The sequence below is a fragment of the Colius striatus genome, chromosome 1 (genome assembly GCF_028858725.1).
Source record: "Colius striatus isolate bColStr4 chromosome 1, bColStr4.1.hap1, whole genome shotgun sequence".
Lineage (NCBI taxonomy): Eukaryota > Metazoa > Chordata > Aves > Coliiformes > Coliidae > Colius > Colius striatus.
Window position 1 is genome coordinate 86,909,185 of NC_084759.1, and position 17,442 is coordinate 86,926,626.

Genomic DNA, 17,442 nt, shown 5'->3' on the forward strand with positions numbered 1-17,442 from the left:
TCCCTTCCAACCCTTAAGATTCTGTGATTTTGTGACATTTATGTCCAACAGGCTACCTACAAGCTGGGATTTCAGTGGCTTCTGTGAAGTGCCTCAGATTGCATGAATCTAAATTGAACATACCAGTGTTTCTACTTGTTTCATTGATCGAGTATAATGGGAAGACAGTCATCAGAAAAATAAAAAGTTACTGACAGACATTTGGCAGGCAATGAAAAGGAAAATAATGAATCTCCTTCCTTTTTCACACTTTTCTGTTTCACAAAATCTGCATGGGAAGAATAACAGATGTCTTTTGTCACAAATTTACATCTAGGAAGATGTAGCTCCATATATATGGGCTCTACCAATGCAAACTCTTCTGTCTCATTAATAAGGTCCCCACTGTTAGCAATAACTCATCCCCCTGATTGCAACAACTAAGAAAACATTACATTGATAGAAAATACTATTGAAATGTTCCTGTGGGTTTTCATACTCTGCAATTCATAGTTTTATCCTTGGAAAAAAACCCACTACTTGGAAAAGCGAGAGGTGGTGGTCAGCCTTTGAGTTACGCAAAATGTAACTGGATGTTTGTACCCAGAGGATGGGGGAAAAAAAAGATGGAAAAGAAGTAAATTCACTGGGATATGATGCAAAATGAAAGTATTTCCCCAGCATTTTATAATAATCTTTCTGGAGCAACAAACCCTTTAATTTGTATCATCAAGACAAGCAGTAAGATGTCTGGGTAGACAAGAGGTATAAGAAATTAGGCTAAGTCTGGAAACTAGCCTTTGACAAGGTCTTATCTCTAAAATGCATACACAACTTCAATAAATGTCCCAACTTCTCACTATTGTGTACAAATGAAGGAAAGTAAGAGAACTATTTTTCTCAGCTCCTATTATATCAATCAAGAACATGAGACAAAAATACAACTAAGGCAAAACTTTATTTTTTTTGGTAGAAAGAAAAAATGAAGCAGTCTTATAATTAAGCAGTACTTTCTAGGTTTCTTCTTTTGCAGTAGCCTCATTAAACTGACAGTCTTACTCGGTACATCTCGATTTCAAGTAAAGCAAAAAAAATCCCAAATGACATTACAAATGTCTGCTTGGAATATTTCTTCTGACCATGGCACTCAAATGTTGATTACAGGGGTATAACAGTCACAGCTATTTTTACTCATCCACTTCTTAATGGTATCAATTGTACCAAGTCTTTTTCCATTTGCTACCCCACTAATTTTTTTTCACCTTTGCACAATCCCAAATATCAGTGAAACTACTTGCATGTTTGTCAGTTGCATGACTCAGCTCTTGGATGCTGGCACCTAGTTCCATCATTGCTGTCCTAACCCAAATAATGTTAAATCTTTATACATTTGAAGGTCAGTACAACATATATACACACACATCTTCACACTACACTTGCCTGCTAGGCAAATGCAGTCTTACAGTATTCATTTTACTTGCACTTTTACCTAAAGTGAAACTCTATTTGTATGCAAAGCACAAGGTTTTGAACGGTACTGTGAACTACACGTACACTCCTCCCCTCGGCAGTCTCATACTAGCTATGTCTATACACAATTTAAGCAATGAAATGGGTTTTACTTTGTTCCTTGTACAAGACACTTGCTATGTGCCCTAATTGTTAGTTGTCTGAAAAAAAAACCAAACCCCAACAATGCTGTGTAATAGTGCTTTCATATTCATTTGTTAAAATCTCCAATAGCTTTACTGTAGCTGTTAGGTAGTCACCAAAGCTGTTAGGTAGTCTCTCCCAAAGACATGCAGTAATAAAGGAAAAAATGCTATCCCTAAGCAGCATCTGAGAAAACAACTTAATGTAGCTGCCACTTAGTGGCAGCAATCATTTAGGCATTTTTGGTATTGATACATCTCTTTGTCATAGAATTTGTGCATTAATCGACAAAAATGTAGGCCCCAATACAGCAAATACTTGCATGAGTGCAAATGCTTTTTTTCCACATGGAATATTTCAAGTCTTAAGACTCATCAGATGAGCAAAGTTAAGAACTTGCATAAATCTTTGCAGGAGGGGAATTCTTAGTGCTCAAAACTTAACTGTATTCTAGGACTAAGATCCAATTCTAGACTTAAGAGAATGTAGGAAACATTCCTATAAAGAACAGATATGTTGCTTTAAGATAAATGCTTTCAAAGCTAACAAAAGCCTCTAGAAATGTGTGTGCCTTCTCTCCAAACACTTTAATCCTACCTGGAATAACACGAGTCCAGTCCTACTGCCCTAGTTCCTGGCTACTGCATGAGGGATCAATAAAGTGCTTGTCACAGTTGTGGAATAAAATCAAATTTAAGTACCTTCAGAACGTTTTCACATTGATCAACTATGAATTAAGGGCTGACATCTGATCCCCAGCATATTTCCCTGAATGAAATATTATGTTCTGCATCCTGAAGATAAATCAGAATTCTGCTAGGAATACCAGGTATTTTTCACCTTTGTCCCAGAGAGGTCATCCTCTGCCTCCAGGGGAAAAGCTCAACTGGATATCATTTCCATGTAAATGTTCAGATTTGACCAAAATATGATGCTCATGCAATATCACAAGCACCAGCATTCAGTGTGACAGTTAGCTTTGTTTAATCAAACATGAAGCACCGGTATTGTTTACAGTATATCCACTCCATAATTGTGTCCATAATTTGTTCCCAAATGCACCACAATCCTGAGAGGTCTTGCTTGCCCTTTGACCTTTCCTTTGATTTGATGTGGTTTGTTCTTCTTGAATAAAGTAGCTCTGAGATAAATGGTACTGATCTTTGTGGTATCTTCTCATTAACATACTTCTGAATATTTATATTACTAAAACGCTCTTTAGATAGATATATATATATATAAATTTTTTTGCTAGCTTTCAGATAATTAATCTATGAGAACTGGCTTCGACTGTATGCTCTCTGTAGAGAACTTCTGGATGTATGTTCCTCATACAAAAACAAATAATGGTTTGAAATATTTAGCCATGTGTTTGGATGATTATATTTTTTTTTAAAGGCTTCGGTGTTGCTTATATTTATCTTCCAGTCAGCTACAGGATAATAGCAACAGCAAACACATTGACAATGCAGTTCATCGTTCGGTTCTCCCATCTCACTGTGCAGGTTCCTAGAAGAGATTATTAGAACATAAAACCAGAATTCCAGCATCTTTACTCCAGTCACTTGCATCGCAGTGTAGATTACATCCAATTAGTATTAATTATTCAGCTGTGATTTAAGGTAAGTACTATCACATCATCTTGGCTATCAACAGACATTTACACATTTTCACTAATTTGTGCATTGTTTGCTACCTCACATGAGCCTAGTATGCCTAAGAGTTTCCAGGCAAACACTATTTCAGCACTTGTTTTTCAAAGCTGGACTTGCAAAAATCCTTGAAAATCTCATCCTGAAATTGGCGAGATGATCACACAAGAAATCAGAAAAAAGACTGGATCAAATATACTCTAGTGCATTTACTTTCTGTAGTTGTTTCTCTTCCATTATATCAATGTATCAAGGCCTTACAAACCACAGAAATGAGAAGATTGAATTGTACTCATTTACTTCATGGTTTTTTTTTTAACTAGGTTGACTTTCTGCTGCCCTCTCTTCTTTAAAATTAAATTTTGATTCTCTTCTAAAAAGACCTTTCTGAGTCTGAGACAGACACAAGATTATTTTCATCTTGCTTCCCTGTGATAATTTGAACCTGGAAAAAAGTGCATTCAGAACTAATTTAGAAGCAATAAAATATAACCAAAGCCTGGATGACAGTTAAGCAACAGAAACCCATACTTTTAGTCAAACTATTTCTATTTTTTACCAAGTTCTGTCTTCTTCCAAAGTAGTGCTGTCTCCCTATGGCAGACTGGCAGATATGTTTAGGACTACCCACTTGCATTTAATGCAAGCAACACTTTACTGCCTCTTCAACTTATCTGTGATTACTGACAAGGATTAAATATTTTGACTCTTGCTTCAGAACGAAAGCACTTCTACTCCTGTTTCTCATCCTTTACAAAGCAATCGCTCTTAATGCAAGCCCTGACTGCTAATAAAATATTTCTGATGAGAATGTAAACAAGCACCTAATCCCAGAAGCCACTCTTTAAAAATGTCAACCTATCACAACTAAGTAACATTTCTCTTACTACAATTGTTTTTTGTTTGAGTGAGGGAACTTACCATCAGTTGTGGTATCCCAGAAGCAAGAGCTTGCTGTGTGAAGACCAGCTCCACTCCTCTGCATCACTGCGCAGGTTACTGCAGGATACAGACAAAAAATCAAGGAATTAATTGTTAAGCAGAAGAGTTGAACCATTCAGTGCTTCTGAACTCAAGCTTGCATTACGTTTTCTAATGGCTGCAGGTGGCATTTGGCCAAGTCAAAACTGGTTTTGAGAACCCCCTCGCCCTCAGTATTATCCTCAAGAACTTGGAATTCATGATTATTTTTACTTACATAAAGACAACTGCTTTAACAAAATGCTTGCTAATCAGATTATGAGTTTTATCTTTTAAACTGCTTAGATATGGCTTGTATCATGTGCACTTCCGAAAGGGATTGCAGCTGCTGTCCTCACAGGTACAGCAGAAATCATACTTGATGAGAGTTGTCTCCCAAAAGTTCTGGCTGGCTGCTCTCTTAAACCACTCTCTAGTAACACGCAGCATGCCTAGACTAACCTGAAACAGCCATAAAGCCAGGGACAATCTGAATCCAATAATTTCAAAACAGAACAGAGTGCAAACACTTGCTATTGCATCAACACTTCACAAAAGGACCAAAAATGGGTTAAACTTCAGCTTACTGCCATTTCCCTTCCACAGATATGTGTATAACTATAACAGAGTATGACTTAGTATACAGGACAAAAGTCTTTCTGATGTCTATATTTAGAGGAAGCTTGATCCTACTGAAAAGTTTACTTAAGATAAGCAATTATTTCCTGAACTGTTACCAGCAATTTGATATAATTGTTTTGAGGTTCTTTTAACAGGAAAGACTGCGTAACATGTCATCTTCTGTGCCAAGTGTTCTTAGCATGCTTAGCCTAGGTGAAAGTTCCACAGGTATTACTAAAACCGTATGTAACAGTAGAGTTCTGGTATCTTCTCTGCTTTCCTGACAGTTTAAAACTTTCTGTTGAACATAGCACTGCATTCAAATGAACCTTTCAGCTATTATTTACTGTGACTATGTCAAAAGTATGATTGCTTGTACCTACCGATGTACTTGTATGTTTTTCCGAGTTTTACCAGATGTGTCAGTGACTGTTCTACTATAGCAGCAGTCCACTGGTTGACTTTGTTGTGATTGTAATCTGCCTTACCTAGAACACTTTCTATGCACTAAAAGAGAGGGGGAAAAAAAAAGTTACAGCAAATATACTTCAAAATGTAGAGGTTTAAACATCTCACATCTCAGAAAGACCTGAGAACTTTTATCTGGCAATTACATTACTTTAAATAACTTGAGCTCATCAAGTATCAGTTGGTGAATGGGAAGTACATAGAGCCTTCTTGGAAACTTATTTTTAGTACATATTTATCACATTAATACATGGAGAAAAAAATGAGGCTCTGACTACACATTTCTTGTAGATCTTAGCCAATTCCCTATGGAATTCTGGTCCTTCTGGAAATGTACCCAGTGCTAGAGCTTCTCAGCTCTGATTAAGCTTTCAATCAGAGGTAGAAACACTTGGCTTTACTCCCAGTGTCTGGAGAATCTGTCATACTGTATTTGGCCTGTCAAGGCAGGGACGTCATATAAAGGGTTGAATTATAAATTATCTGACATCCTAGAGCTTGCTGGTTTGTACTGGTGCAGTTCTAAAAGCGTGGCCCTTTCCCTTCATGTCAGGGCAGGTGGGAAAGGATCTGCAGAACCCCTCTAGGAACTTCTTTCTCAGAGCCATATTTCCCTGCCAAACCTGACAGCATCTGTATGCCATCAGCTCTCCATTAACCACTTTCCCGTTACTAGGTATTTAAGTTTAGACCATCAGACTACTCACTTTCAGATTGCTCTTTTTGTTTAAAAATTGTTTTCAAAGGCATCACTAGAATAACAAGCTCATGCAGTGCAGCCTCTTGCTCAAACCAAGGCTAACTTCCAAGTTTGCTCATGTTGCTCAAGGCCTTGTCCAGTTGAGTTTTAAAAATCTATAAGGATGGAGACTCCTTAAGCTCTACCTGCAACCTCTCTAGTGATTAACTACTCTACAGGAGGATAAAATGTGAGGGGGAGGAATAAAACTGGAGAGCATTTCCTTTACAACTTGTGACTGCTGCCCCTCATTTTTCTACTGTAATCTGAATTCTTCTCTTCATCTACCTTCTCTTTTCAGCAGTTGAACACAGCAACTAGATGAAACTTAAAGCAGCTCACATGAAAGCCCATCTTTATTTGATATAAATAATACTTCCATAGAAGACTGAATTTATATGAGACGGTCAATGAAAGTAACTGCTTTCACGATAGCACAAGGTGAGGTAAACAATCTCTTTGAAATACAGCTGTTACATAAAACCTACCTCCTTAACTATATTGTGGGCCTCATCTGCATTGAAGATCATCTGTAATAAAAATTAATTCTCATTACTTCCGATAGAAAAGTAAATACATGATGCAGGTTTAGTGTAAGTAACACGTAATCACCAGCCCTTGTGCATTGTGTAGTGTGTTAGTATAACTCTAAAATCTTACTTTTCTTCCCCCAGCACCACACGTACGTTATGTAGTATTGTTTTGCTAGCAGGTCCAAAAAGCTCGGACCGCAATGAGCTTGAAATAGGTTTAATTTTCACTTCCTGTGATGATTAAATTCCAACACTGTCTATGCTTGTTGCAAGAACACTCTCCAAGACAAGAAGCTAAATGGCAAAACTTTTCCTCTGAGTCTTAACCCAGGTTTTTACTGGAATCAGGGACTAGACTAACTCATTCATGGATTACACCTTGCTGCCAAATGGTAACACAAGGTTTTGCAACCCTAATATTAAAATTACTGGTTTCCATAGTCATGAGCTTACTCAAGCTACGTTTCTGAGCAGAGAGAAAAATGGCACTCTTTAATGCCTCCTGTTTACTGCTCAATCCCCCTCACCAGCGTTCAGCTTGGCTTCCAAATGAGAGGCAGCGTGTGCCATTGCACCGTCCACCCCTTCACACCCCTCGATTTCAAAACGCTTAGGCACGGAGAGAAACCTCAAGGGCAGTAGTGTTTCTACGAGTTTACTTAAGTGAAAACTGGATGCTAGAGACCCGAAGTAAGGCCGCCTGGGGAGGGCACGTCTCCCGGGTCCTGGCTGGCGGTGATCAGCCTGCGGCGCTGACCGGGCCCAGCCCTTCTGGGTTGTTTTCTCGCAGGAGTAATACAAGAAAAATGGCCGCAGTCTGACAGCTCCACAGCGGGCGGCGGCACCCCCACACACCGCTTGCGCTCGCCCCTGCAGGAACTTTTGGCCCCTACAGCCAGCACGGGCCCCCTGAAGCCCCTCGCAGCAGGCAGTGGGCTGGGCCGAGTCCTGGACGGCTCGTCCCGCCTTGCGGCGGCCCGCCGGCTGCCGCCCCGGCGTGGGGGTTGCCTAAAGGGCGAGGAGCCGGTGGTCCCCCCGAACTGCCCACCCGTACAGCTACAACCTGCAATCGGCCCGGCCAGGGCCTCGGCAGCGCTGCCTGCCCCCCACCGAGCCCCCGGCCGGTTCCCTCCGGCGCGGCAGAGGCAGCACGGGGCCCGGCTGCTAGCCAGCGGAGGGTCTCGGGCACAGCCCCATGCCCCATCGGAGGGCGGCAGCCCCTACCTCGTCATTACGAGGGTGAAACTCCTCCATGGCCCCGGCGCGGGCGGCGGCTGTTCCGGCGGCGGCTGCGAGTCCTGCGCAGCTCCGCCTCCGTCGGGCCGGGCCGGGCCAGGTCGGGTCGGGCGGGGCCTCCTGCGGCAGTGGCCGGGTGGGTCTCCGGGCCGCCCATCGGCTGTACCTTACGGAGAGGAGAGTGAAGGAGCTCGGGTCACCCCGGGAAAGCCGGACGTGCTGAACCGAACCGAGCCGAAAAGAGTGACCGCCTGCCGCCGAAGCCCTGTCAGGCCGCCAGTAACCCCGAGAGGCACAGGACTGGTGTGGCCGTGCGCCCGCTCCCGTGCCGGGGCCGCTCCCGCTTCCCCGCCGGCGGGCGATGCCGCCTCCCGCGGCCGCTGCCAGCTCTTGGCAGGGCCGGGGCGACCCAGCGCCAAGTGCTGCGACCTGGTGGGTACAGCCCCTCATGACAACGGTGAAATGTTTATTTGTCACTCCATTGCTGTAAATGTGCCCTTTGCTGCACATATATAATTCATGTAGTAGCAGGAGTACCCCCGCCACCCCCCTTTTCTGCCTTCCACCCTTGTCTGACACAAAGCTGCCTTTAGGTTTTAATAATGGCAAATTGCAACTTCATGTTCTTTTGATTCCGCTTTATTATAAATAATTGATGCCACGTTTTATTTGACACAATAAAAAAATTTTGTATCATCGGATCTTTTATCTCTCTCTGAAGTTGCCAGGGAAACAGGAAAGACACCTGGTACAAAATAGTGCAGAATTTACAAATGGTGTTTTGTTTGTTTTTGATTTGGTGGGAAGGTCTTGTGCAGATTTTCCCCCTGTAGTACCCAGTATTTCTAAACCTGCCCAAACGTGAGAGTGAGGACCAAGGCTGCTCCACCAATACTTTCAGTTTTGGTGGCTTATGTTTGGACAGATAGATGATGATCTTACAAAGGGTCTCTTGTTCAGTCTTAATTGCACATGCATTGGAAGTACTCTGAAAAACATGAAAGTACAGGGGGAAGCAAAGCTGAACATTTTTATTGCCTTGCACTCCAACTAGCTTTCATGCTTAATATTTGCTAGTGGCTATAGAAGCCTGAACATGAAGACAAAATCTCTTTGAGAGCAGATCTTTACGAGAAAAGTGCAGATGGCTGTTGTAATATGAAAACATATAAAACAAAATCTCCTTCAGTATAAAGGGGGTTTTTTGTGTCGTGACCTCTGTAGTATTTTTGCAGCTGAAGTTAGAGATAAAATTGCATGTTTATTTAAAAAGAAATAATAGCTAGTGGAAGGCTGTGCTGTATATGCATTGGCATCCTGTAGACAATGCTAGCAGTGCTAAAATAACCCTTGGATCATGTGCATTTTTTATTCTCAGTATTTTCAGATATCATGCATCTTTACAGCTGTATCTTGGATGCAATATAGTACCAAAATAAAACAGTATCTACACTGGTTTTTAGTTCTGCTTGGAAATATTAAAATAAATACATTCCTTGAAATATGGGCAACAACCGTCTCAGTGAATTTCATTAAAAACCAAGAGTGTTCTTGAATGATCAGTGAGTGAGTGTCTATGTAGGTCCTAATGCAAAAAAAAAAAAATGACCAATCCTTCCTCCCCCCCCTAGCCTTGTACAGCTAGGAGGAGAGCAGGAGGTCTGATGAAATTCTGAGGCCATCAGGCTCAACTCAACATCCAGAGAGCTATTAGAAAAAAGTGACAAAATAGTCCAGGAAGTGTTTACTAATAAAAACCCAGCATCACCCATGAACAGCCAACATGGATTTGTCAAGACAGTATATGCTAAATAATTTGATTTTATTCTTTAGTAGGACAGCTGCTTTAATGGATTAAGAAGGAATAAATAGTAGGTGTGTTATTTTGTAGTAAATGTGTCTTTTTATTCTCTCCCACATAAGAATATATTATTAGGGAAAATGTAGCCAATCATTCCTAATAACAGGTTATCAAAGTAGGAGGAATAAGCGGAAGAAGATGGGTGCTTTTCTACCCCAAGAGCTAATCAGGATTCGTCACAATAACTGGAATAATAGAATAAAAATGGTGCTTATAAAAACTTTTTAATGACAGCATGTTGGAAGAAGTTAAAAGCACATTGAATGACAGGATCGTAATTTAAAATATTGAATAGGTTGGAGAAATCAACAGGAAGAAATTTCATAAAAAAAAGTAAAGTACTGTCTGTAAAACCAGGACATCAAATGCACAAATACAAAATGGGGACTAATTGTCTGTGCAGTTGTGCTGCAGAAAAAATATGGAATTACAATAAATAGGAGGCCAAGTATGATGTTATAAATAACTAAATACATCAGAGAAGGCCATGAAGGGAACAAAAGGCAGTTATGTTGGTCTGCGTGGTGTTGATTTGGCATTGAATGTAACTCTCAGCCAGGTATGATGGTGAGACAGAAAAGTAATCCTTCCTGAAGGCAGCAAGACTGAAAGAAAGCTTAGAAAATGTGATTTGTAGAAGAACTGCATTTGTTTTATATCCCTTGCCCAGTCTTCCCTGTAGATGTCTGTGACTGTAGTGATTTGCTGAAAAAGATAATTAACAGGCCAATATGTGACGAAGCGTAGGACAAGAAATAATGGTCTTAATCTGAACACAGGGAGATTTAAATATTAGGAAAAAAACCCCACAAACAAACCAGTATAAGAGTAATAAAGCACTGAAGCAGATATGTTTGGAATCACCTTTGCTGGATCAATAACACAATAGATAACATCTGCCAGGCATCCAGCTAGCCTTTAGAGAGGAGGAGGTATTAAATTGTCTCTTGAGATAGTTTTAGACTTACTTACATTTATTCATCTTCCATAGTTAAGTGGTTATTTTTTCCCTTTTTTTCTAACAGCTTCACCTTTTTTTTCTAATTTCAATAACCAAAATTATCAATATTTTTCCTTTCTTTCTTGAAAGTGACTAATATTACTGATTTCACAAGACCAATGCTAACTTGTAACAAGGAGCCAGTACACTTTTATTCAAGGGACAGTTAGTTACCTGATAACATTGCTTAATTCTTTAATTTTACTGTTAATTGTAAACTGGAAAATGCAAATGGATTGGCAGTTCTGTGAATTGTAATAGGAAATGTGAAAAGTGATGAAAGAGATGATCCAGAAATACAATCCTAAATTTGAAAGAGCTGTAGGCTTTCATCATTCAAATGCAGAACAGAAGCTCTTAAAAAGACAGAATAAACAGAGCAGTTCAAATCATTTGTTGATTAGAAAGCAAGTATTTGAAGAGGATTTAGAATACGGGAGAGGTGACAGACTGTTCAGGCTGTGCAGATCCTCCACTGTTTGAGCAGAGGCAGTACAATTTGTGAATAGCAATGCAGCTAAAACAGTGTACCTCCTCTCTTACTTTTCCCTTTAAACTTTTGTAAACATTTTAAACCTTGACATCTACCTTAAATTGTTGAATGTAAAATCAGTGGAATTCTGGTACTTAATTTTTCTGACTTAGTTCCTAAGCTACATGTTATATGATGCTGGAGGAAGGATCAGCATGTGCTGTTCTTGTTCTTGCTCTCTTCCTACACACTCATCGCTGGGTACCATGGGGAATGGAGAGGTGGATTAGACAGGTTCTGGGGCTAATCTATATAGCAGGTTTTGTGTTGGATAGATCAGGGATCTTTAACCCCAGCAGAGGTTTAATGATTTGCTTTTTGGGTTTTTTTCTGTGTTGTTTTAATGTTAACTGCAGTGACTTGCTAGAACTTTGAAGAGCTGAATGCCCACTCAACAATTGTTTAAAAGATCTCAGTGAATTGTCAGAGACATTGCTATTTCCATAGCTAATGGTCTGCCAAAGCAGATTCTGTATTTTTTTGAATCTGTGAGGGTACTGGAAAATCCCATTGGGATCATCAGTGGGAACAGGAGTACATCACTGAGCTGGTGCAAGAAGCTAAGCCTAGCTCCAGGGAACAAAGCATGGAACTGGAATTGCTGCCACTGCATCCACATGGTGCTGCCTTCAGTCCGTTCATCTGCTTAGAGCAGGGTGCTTTCTCAATCCTGAACAGGAGTGGATGCATTGCAAGTCCCCCTCTACTCTCCCCTCGTGAGGCCACATCTGTAGAACTGTGTCCAGTTCTGGGCTCCCCAGCTCAAGGGAGACAGGAAGCTTCTGGAGAGTCCAGCAGAGGGCTACCAAGGTGATCAGGGGACTGGAGCATTTCTCTTAGGAGGAAAAGTTTAGCCTGGAGAAGAGAAGACTGAGGGGGGGACCTTATCAGTACTTCTAAATACCTAAAGGGCAAATGTCAAGAGGATGGGGTGAATCTTTTTTCTCTAGTGTCCAGCAACAGGTCCAGAGGTAACAGACGCAAGCTGGAATACAGGTAGTTCTGCTTGAACATGAGGGAAAACTGTTGTGAGGGTGAGGAAGCCCTAGCACAGGCTGCTCAGGGAGGGTGTGGAGTCTCCTTCTCTGGAGGTTTTCAGACCCACCTGGACACGTTCCTGTGTGACCTGATCGAGGTGAACTTGCTTTAGCATGGGGGTTGGACTGGATGATTATCTAGAGGTCCCTTCCAACCCTGACCATTCTGTGAGTCTGTGATTACTTAAAGACTGATTTGATTTGTCAGATGAGCTTTGCGATACAACAACAAACACAGCTGATTTTAGGATTAACCTTGACCTGCTGCCACTATTAAATGCCCCAAATATTTATTGTCTACATTCAGTATTTATTTAAAAATTACATCAAGGCAGAATAATTTTCCAGTGCTAGTAAATTTCCATAGCACCCACTGTAGTGGTTTACTCACTTAAATGATCCAAAACGTTAACGTTAGTGTTATGACATCTGCTAAATGAATACATAGGAAGCATTACTTCTGTTTCACAACATTTTGGAATTTTATAATATTATTTTCTGTAAGCATAGCTTACATAGTGTGTTTGAAATGAGACTGAAGCAACAATATTTTATTACTTACTCACATTAGATTTATTTTCTGACTATAAATAATTCTTTGATTTTTAAAATGCACAATAAAACTACAATTTGTTAAAGAAATTATCTAAAAAAATTTCTTCAAAGGAACAAACTAAAAGTACATGCTTGCTTGCACTATGCACTAAGTGATGCTTTATGTGCTGTTTGTCTGTGAAAGTACACTAGAATGAGCTGTAGAAGGAATAACAATGAATTCCTTTCTTAATGTATTGATATGAAAAATGTTCTAATTTTTATATATCATTTGATAGTACTGCTGCTAGTTGCTTAGGAGTTTCAATTGCAAGACTCAGTTTAATAATCACTGAGAATGTTTCCAAACTTCAGCTATTTGGTCAAGAACTATGTCATTTGTTGCTTCATGTTTAATATTTTTAGAGGATTAGTAACTGGCGCTAGGGAAAGAACAACTGGTGCTAGGGAAAGAACAACACACAGCTGACACAGCTGACTTCCCATTTTGTTTCCTCCCACACTGGCAGAGAGGTTCAAAATAATGGTACAAATATTCTATAGTGGGTTTACGTGGCAAGGTGCTGGCAGTGGTTGCAGAGCTGCAGGAGTAGCCTCTGTGAGAAGACACCAAGAGCTGTCCCCATGCAAGATACAGCTGGTTCCAGTTTGCTCCAAAACAGATATGACACTTCACACAGCTGAGCCCATCAGCCAAGCTAGTGGTGTTTCTAACATATTTAAGAAGGGTAGAAAACACTGTGCAGCAGCTGTGAGAGAGAGGACTGAGAAAAAATGTGAGAGAAACAGCCCTACAGACACCAATGTCAGTGAAGAAGGAGGGGAGGAGGTGCCCCAGGCACCACAGCAGAGATTCCCCTGCAGCCTGTGCTGCAGCCCTTGGTGAGGCCCTGTCCCTGCAGCCGTGGAGGCAATGGGTGAGCATAGATCCACCTGGAGCCTGGGGAGGACCCTATGCCGGAGAAGGTGGGAATGCCCTGGTGAAAGCTGCAGTTCATGGAGAGTCCATGCAGCAGCAAGCTCCCGGCAGGAGCTGTGGTTAGTGGAGAAAAAAAAGGCTGCACTCCCTGGAAAAGGACCCACCCTAGAGCAGTTAAGAAACTGGAGCCTCTGGGAGGGACCTATGTTGAAGAAGTTCATGAAGAATTGTACCCCGTGGAAGGGATCCCACACTGGAGTAAGGGAGGAAGCAGCATAGAGGAACTGTTACGGACTGACTGAAGCCCCTGTTCCTCACCCTCCTGCAGTGCTCAGTGGGGAGGATGTAGAAGAGTTGGGAACACAGAAGTGAAGTCTGGAAAGAACAGAGGGTTAGAGGAAAGGTAGTTTTAGTTTTGTCCTTGTTTCTCATCATCCTACTCTATTTTTAACTGGCAATAGATTAATATTCCTCAAGTTGAATCTGTTTTTCCCATGACAGTAGTTGGTGAGGGATCATCCTGTCTTTATCATCCTGTCTAGACTGGAGAGCTTTTCCATATAAATTCCCCTCCCTGCCCTGGGGAGGGGGAGTGATGGAGAGACTGGATAGCAGTCCAGCAGCCAGCCAGGGTCAGCCCAGCACACCTATCAGCCACAGATTATGGAAGTCAGGACTCCTTACATACATCTCAAAGTGACACATTTCTCTGAGCCACTGGCTGTACTTTGTAAGTGCTACAGAACAACTGTCAGCATGGTTTTATTCAGTGATACTCGGCAATTAGAGACACAACAAAGGCAGGAATGTGGAAGGTATAATTTGAGTATTGTCTTTCTTAGAGCAGGAGAGAAAGATACATGTGCTGTTTACCATTGTTCCACTTAAGTAATTTTTCTCATTATTTGATAAACACAAAACAGGAACAGCAGGAATAGCAGAAGAGCAGAATGATGAAGCAAAGATGTAGCACAGATGATATGGCTGGGTATTCTCCATCCTATGTCTGTTTTCCCTTCTTCTGAAAGTGATGCCTTTGTTACAGTGAGATAAGGAAATGATACTGTATCTAACCAGTCAAAGGCGAGGGACACTATATTTAGGACATATTACTAATTTTTTACATCTATTATAAAACATTATTCTGAATTAATGTAGTGTGGAACAATTATAGCTGAAACCTTGAATTTAGAAATTCAATATATAGTTGTGTGTGAGTGGACCAAGTAGGTCAAAGGATCATTATAGAAATGTTAGCAAAACAATGTGCAAGGCAATTTGATCTGAACTGCTAGTGATTAAAATTTATAAAGAAATACTTTAAAGCAAATTAGTTACAAGAGTTTATTCACCTTTTTTTTTTTTTTAACAAACAGAAAATGGCTGGATTCAGTTTAGTATGGTTCCAGGTCTGTTTATTAAAAATTGTTTCTAACACTTCCTCCTACAAATCAAAATTCACCACAGATGGTTCATGAACAATATGTGATCTCTATATTGAAATTCTCTACTGCAATTTCATTTACTTAGGTACATGGATAACCCTCAAAGTCAGAGAACTAGAAATAAAGAATTAGTACAGCTCTTCCTATGAGGGCTCATAAATCTGAATGAATTCTGAGACGACTATTTTATTTGTTGAGATTGCTGAAAATGGTAATGGGTGGTAAAGAAAATGCCCTCCAGAGAGCTTATTGGGTAAACATCAGAGTGTACCAAGGCTGCCTGGTCACGTTTCCAACTCTTCACTTGTTCATGTTAAATGACATTAAATAATACCATAAAATGCATGTAATATGGTGTTGTTTCAAATATTATTCAGGCAGTCATCACAATGCTGCTGTAAGATTATAAATTATGAGAGCTTGTGTCCAAAAACTCCTACAACATGCATGCTTGAAGACGCCAGGTTTTGTGATGTATAAACATTTAAGTAAAAATAAGAACTGTTTAAAAAAATATTTGCTTAAAACCATCTAGTCCATGAATTTTATTATTGTGTACTATGCCCAAAAACCTTTTAATCTCAGCCTTTTATAGTTTAGAAATGGTGCGGTATCACTGCTAAAAGCAGACACACTGCTGTCCTGAATGCAAGACCTTAATTGCATGAAAGTTAAATAAAACATGTGGTTCTTTACCATGACAAGACCACTTATCTTTCAAGCTATTATTTGCTTTACTGAGATGAAAATAACCATTATGGGACTGGGATGTGCTCCTGACGTTCCCAATACACCTGATATAAAACGCCATACCACTAGATGATGAATTAAAAACTGGCAAGACTGTTACACAGATGCATTTACACTTTGGTGATCTTACCTTTTTCGCTTGTTTGGAAAAAAAAAAAAAAAGAAAGCCCAAACACCTATTACTGTTAAGGTGGAGAGACCACAACACAGCTGAACTGACGTGAAGACCTAGTGCCAGCATATGGAGTGGTCCAGCCTCTACTGAGTAACTTTCTGCTAGTTTCCTGCACAGGTTTGCTAAGAGGTTGAACAGGTAGCACAGCAACAGAGAGGGTAGGACATAATTGAGTAATAGAGAAAAAAGTAGTAAACAGCGGATTTCATCTTTGAGTGCCTGCAGAATTAGACAAATGTAGCTTTCTAACCAAACACGAAGTCACTTTCCCCAAGTATCAAAAGATTTTTTAAAATAATCTCTTTTATATAGTAATTGGTTATCTATACCTGTACTAGGCTGAGCTACTCATAGGCAGCAAGAAATTCTCTGTCACAGTCCTGGTTTAAGGCAATGAACATTTATTCCAGCTAAAAGGGAAGAGACATTGAACATCCCTTTTCATCATTCTGGCTGAAACAATAAAAAAATATTGTCCAGAGTACTATCCAACAGAAAAGCATGAAAATAAACTCATAAGGGTTTCTCTGAATGGGAGATACAGAGACTAGCAGTCGTCTACTAGGGAGGAATAGGCAGAAAAGAGATGTGATTTTGCCCTAAGAACTCTAAGAAGCAGAGGTTATTCTGGAAAATGTGTTTTCTACAAAGAGAAAACTTGATGTCTGCATAGAAAGTGCCTATAGGAAGTACAATCTTTCTGTAGTGTTCAAGGAAACACAGCAGTGCTGTAAGTCAGTTAAACCATGTTGAAGAAACACTTAATTCAAGATGACAGCTTTTCTCCCAGCAAAAATTACCTCATAAGGCTACAACTGTGCACAAGTGCTTTGAGCAAAACAGAATGCAAATGAAAGACAGACAAGTTAGTCACTCTTGCCATGTCACTGAGTTTTCCAAAGGGTGAAAAATTCTTTTAGAAAATAAATGGAAGAATTTTTTGTTGTGAACATCTAGGGTTGCTGGTTTAGTTATTTTCCCAAACCCTTTTTCAAATGCAGAATGCTGCTTCTCACTTCCTAAGCATTTTTTCTTGTCAAGGACAAGTTGAACCAATTTATTTGAGCTAAAATGCCCTTTCAGTTTCTGACCGGAATGGAAAGCTTTGGTGTATAAAGCTTGCTTTAAATGGTTGGTATTTGTGTTAATAAATATTTTTTCTTGCAGCAGAATACTTCCACAGATTAAAGAAAATTTGAGGATCAATGAGTTGGTGTACTATGTAAATTCAGTGCATGAACCTTGTGGTTTTATAGACTCATATTCTGGTTGGCATATATCAAAGTGATACAGTGAGTCAAGATGATGCAAAGACATTGGTGAAATA

General features: G+C 40.2%; 1 protein-coding gene across 1 annotated transcript; it reads right to left on the reverse strand.

Moving 5' to 3' along the window:
• Positions 1–918: 918 nt before the first annotated feature.
• DYNLT3 (dynein light chain Tctex-type 3) lies at positions 919–8,191 on the reverse strand. The gene is made up of 5 exons (XM_061999977.1): positions 7,830–8,191; positions 6,561–6,602; positions 5,249–5,372; positions 4,206–4,283; positions 919–3,141 (listed from the first exon to the last, which is right to left on the reverse strand). Exons 1-5 carry the CDS (start codon positions 7,857–7,859, stop codon positions 3,065–3,067), a joined length of 351 nt encoding a protein of 116 aa, XP_061855961.1. The 5' UTR covers positions 7,860–8,191; the 3' UTR covers positions 919–3,064.
• Positions 8,192–17,442: the final 9,251 nt, after the last annotated feature.

Coding starts and splice junctions, on each gene's coding strand:
- DYNLT3 (XM_061999977.1), bottom strand. CDS start 7,859: ATGGAGGAGTTTCACCCTCGTAATGACGAG. Junction 4,284..5,248: donor AAAAACATACAAGTACATCG/GTAGGTACAAGC, acceptor TGTATCCTGCAG/TAACCTGCGCAGTGATGCAG. Junction 3,142..4,205: donor CTGGGATACCACAACTGATG/GTAAGTTCCCTC, acceptor AATCTCTTCTAG/GAACCTGCACAGTGAGATGG.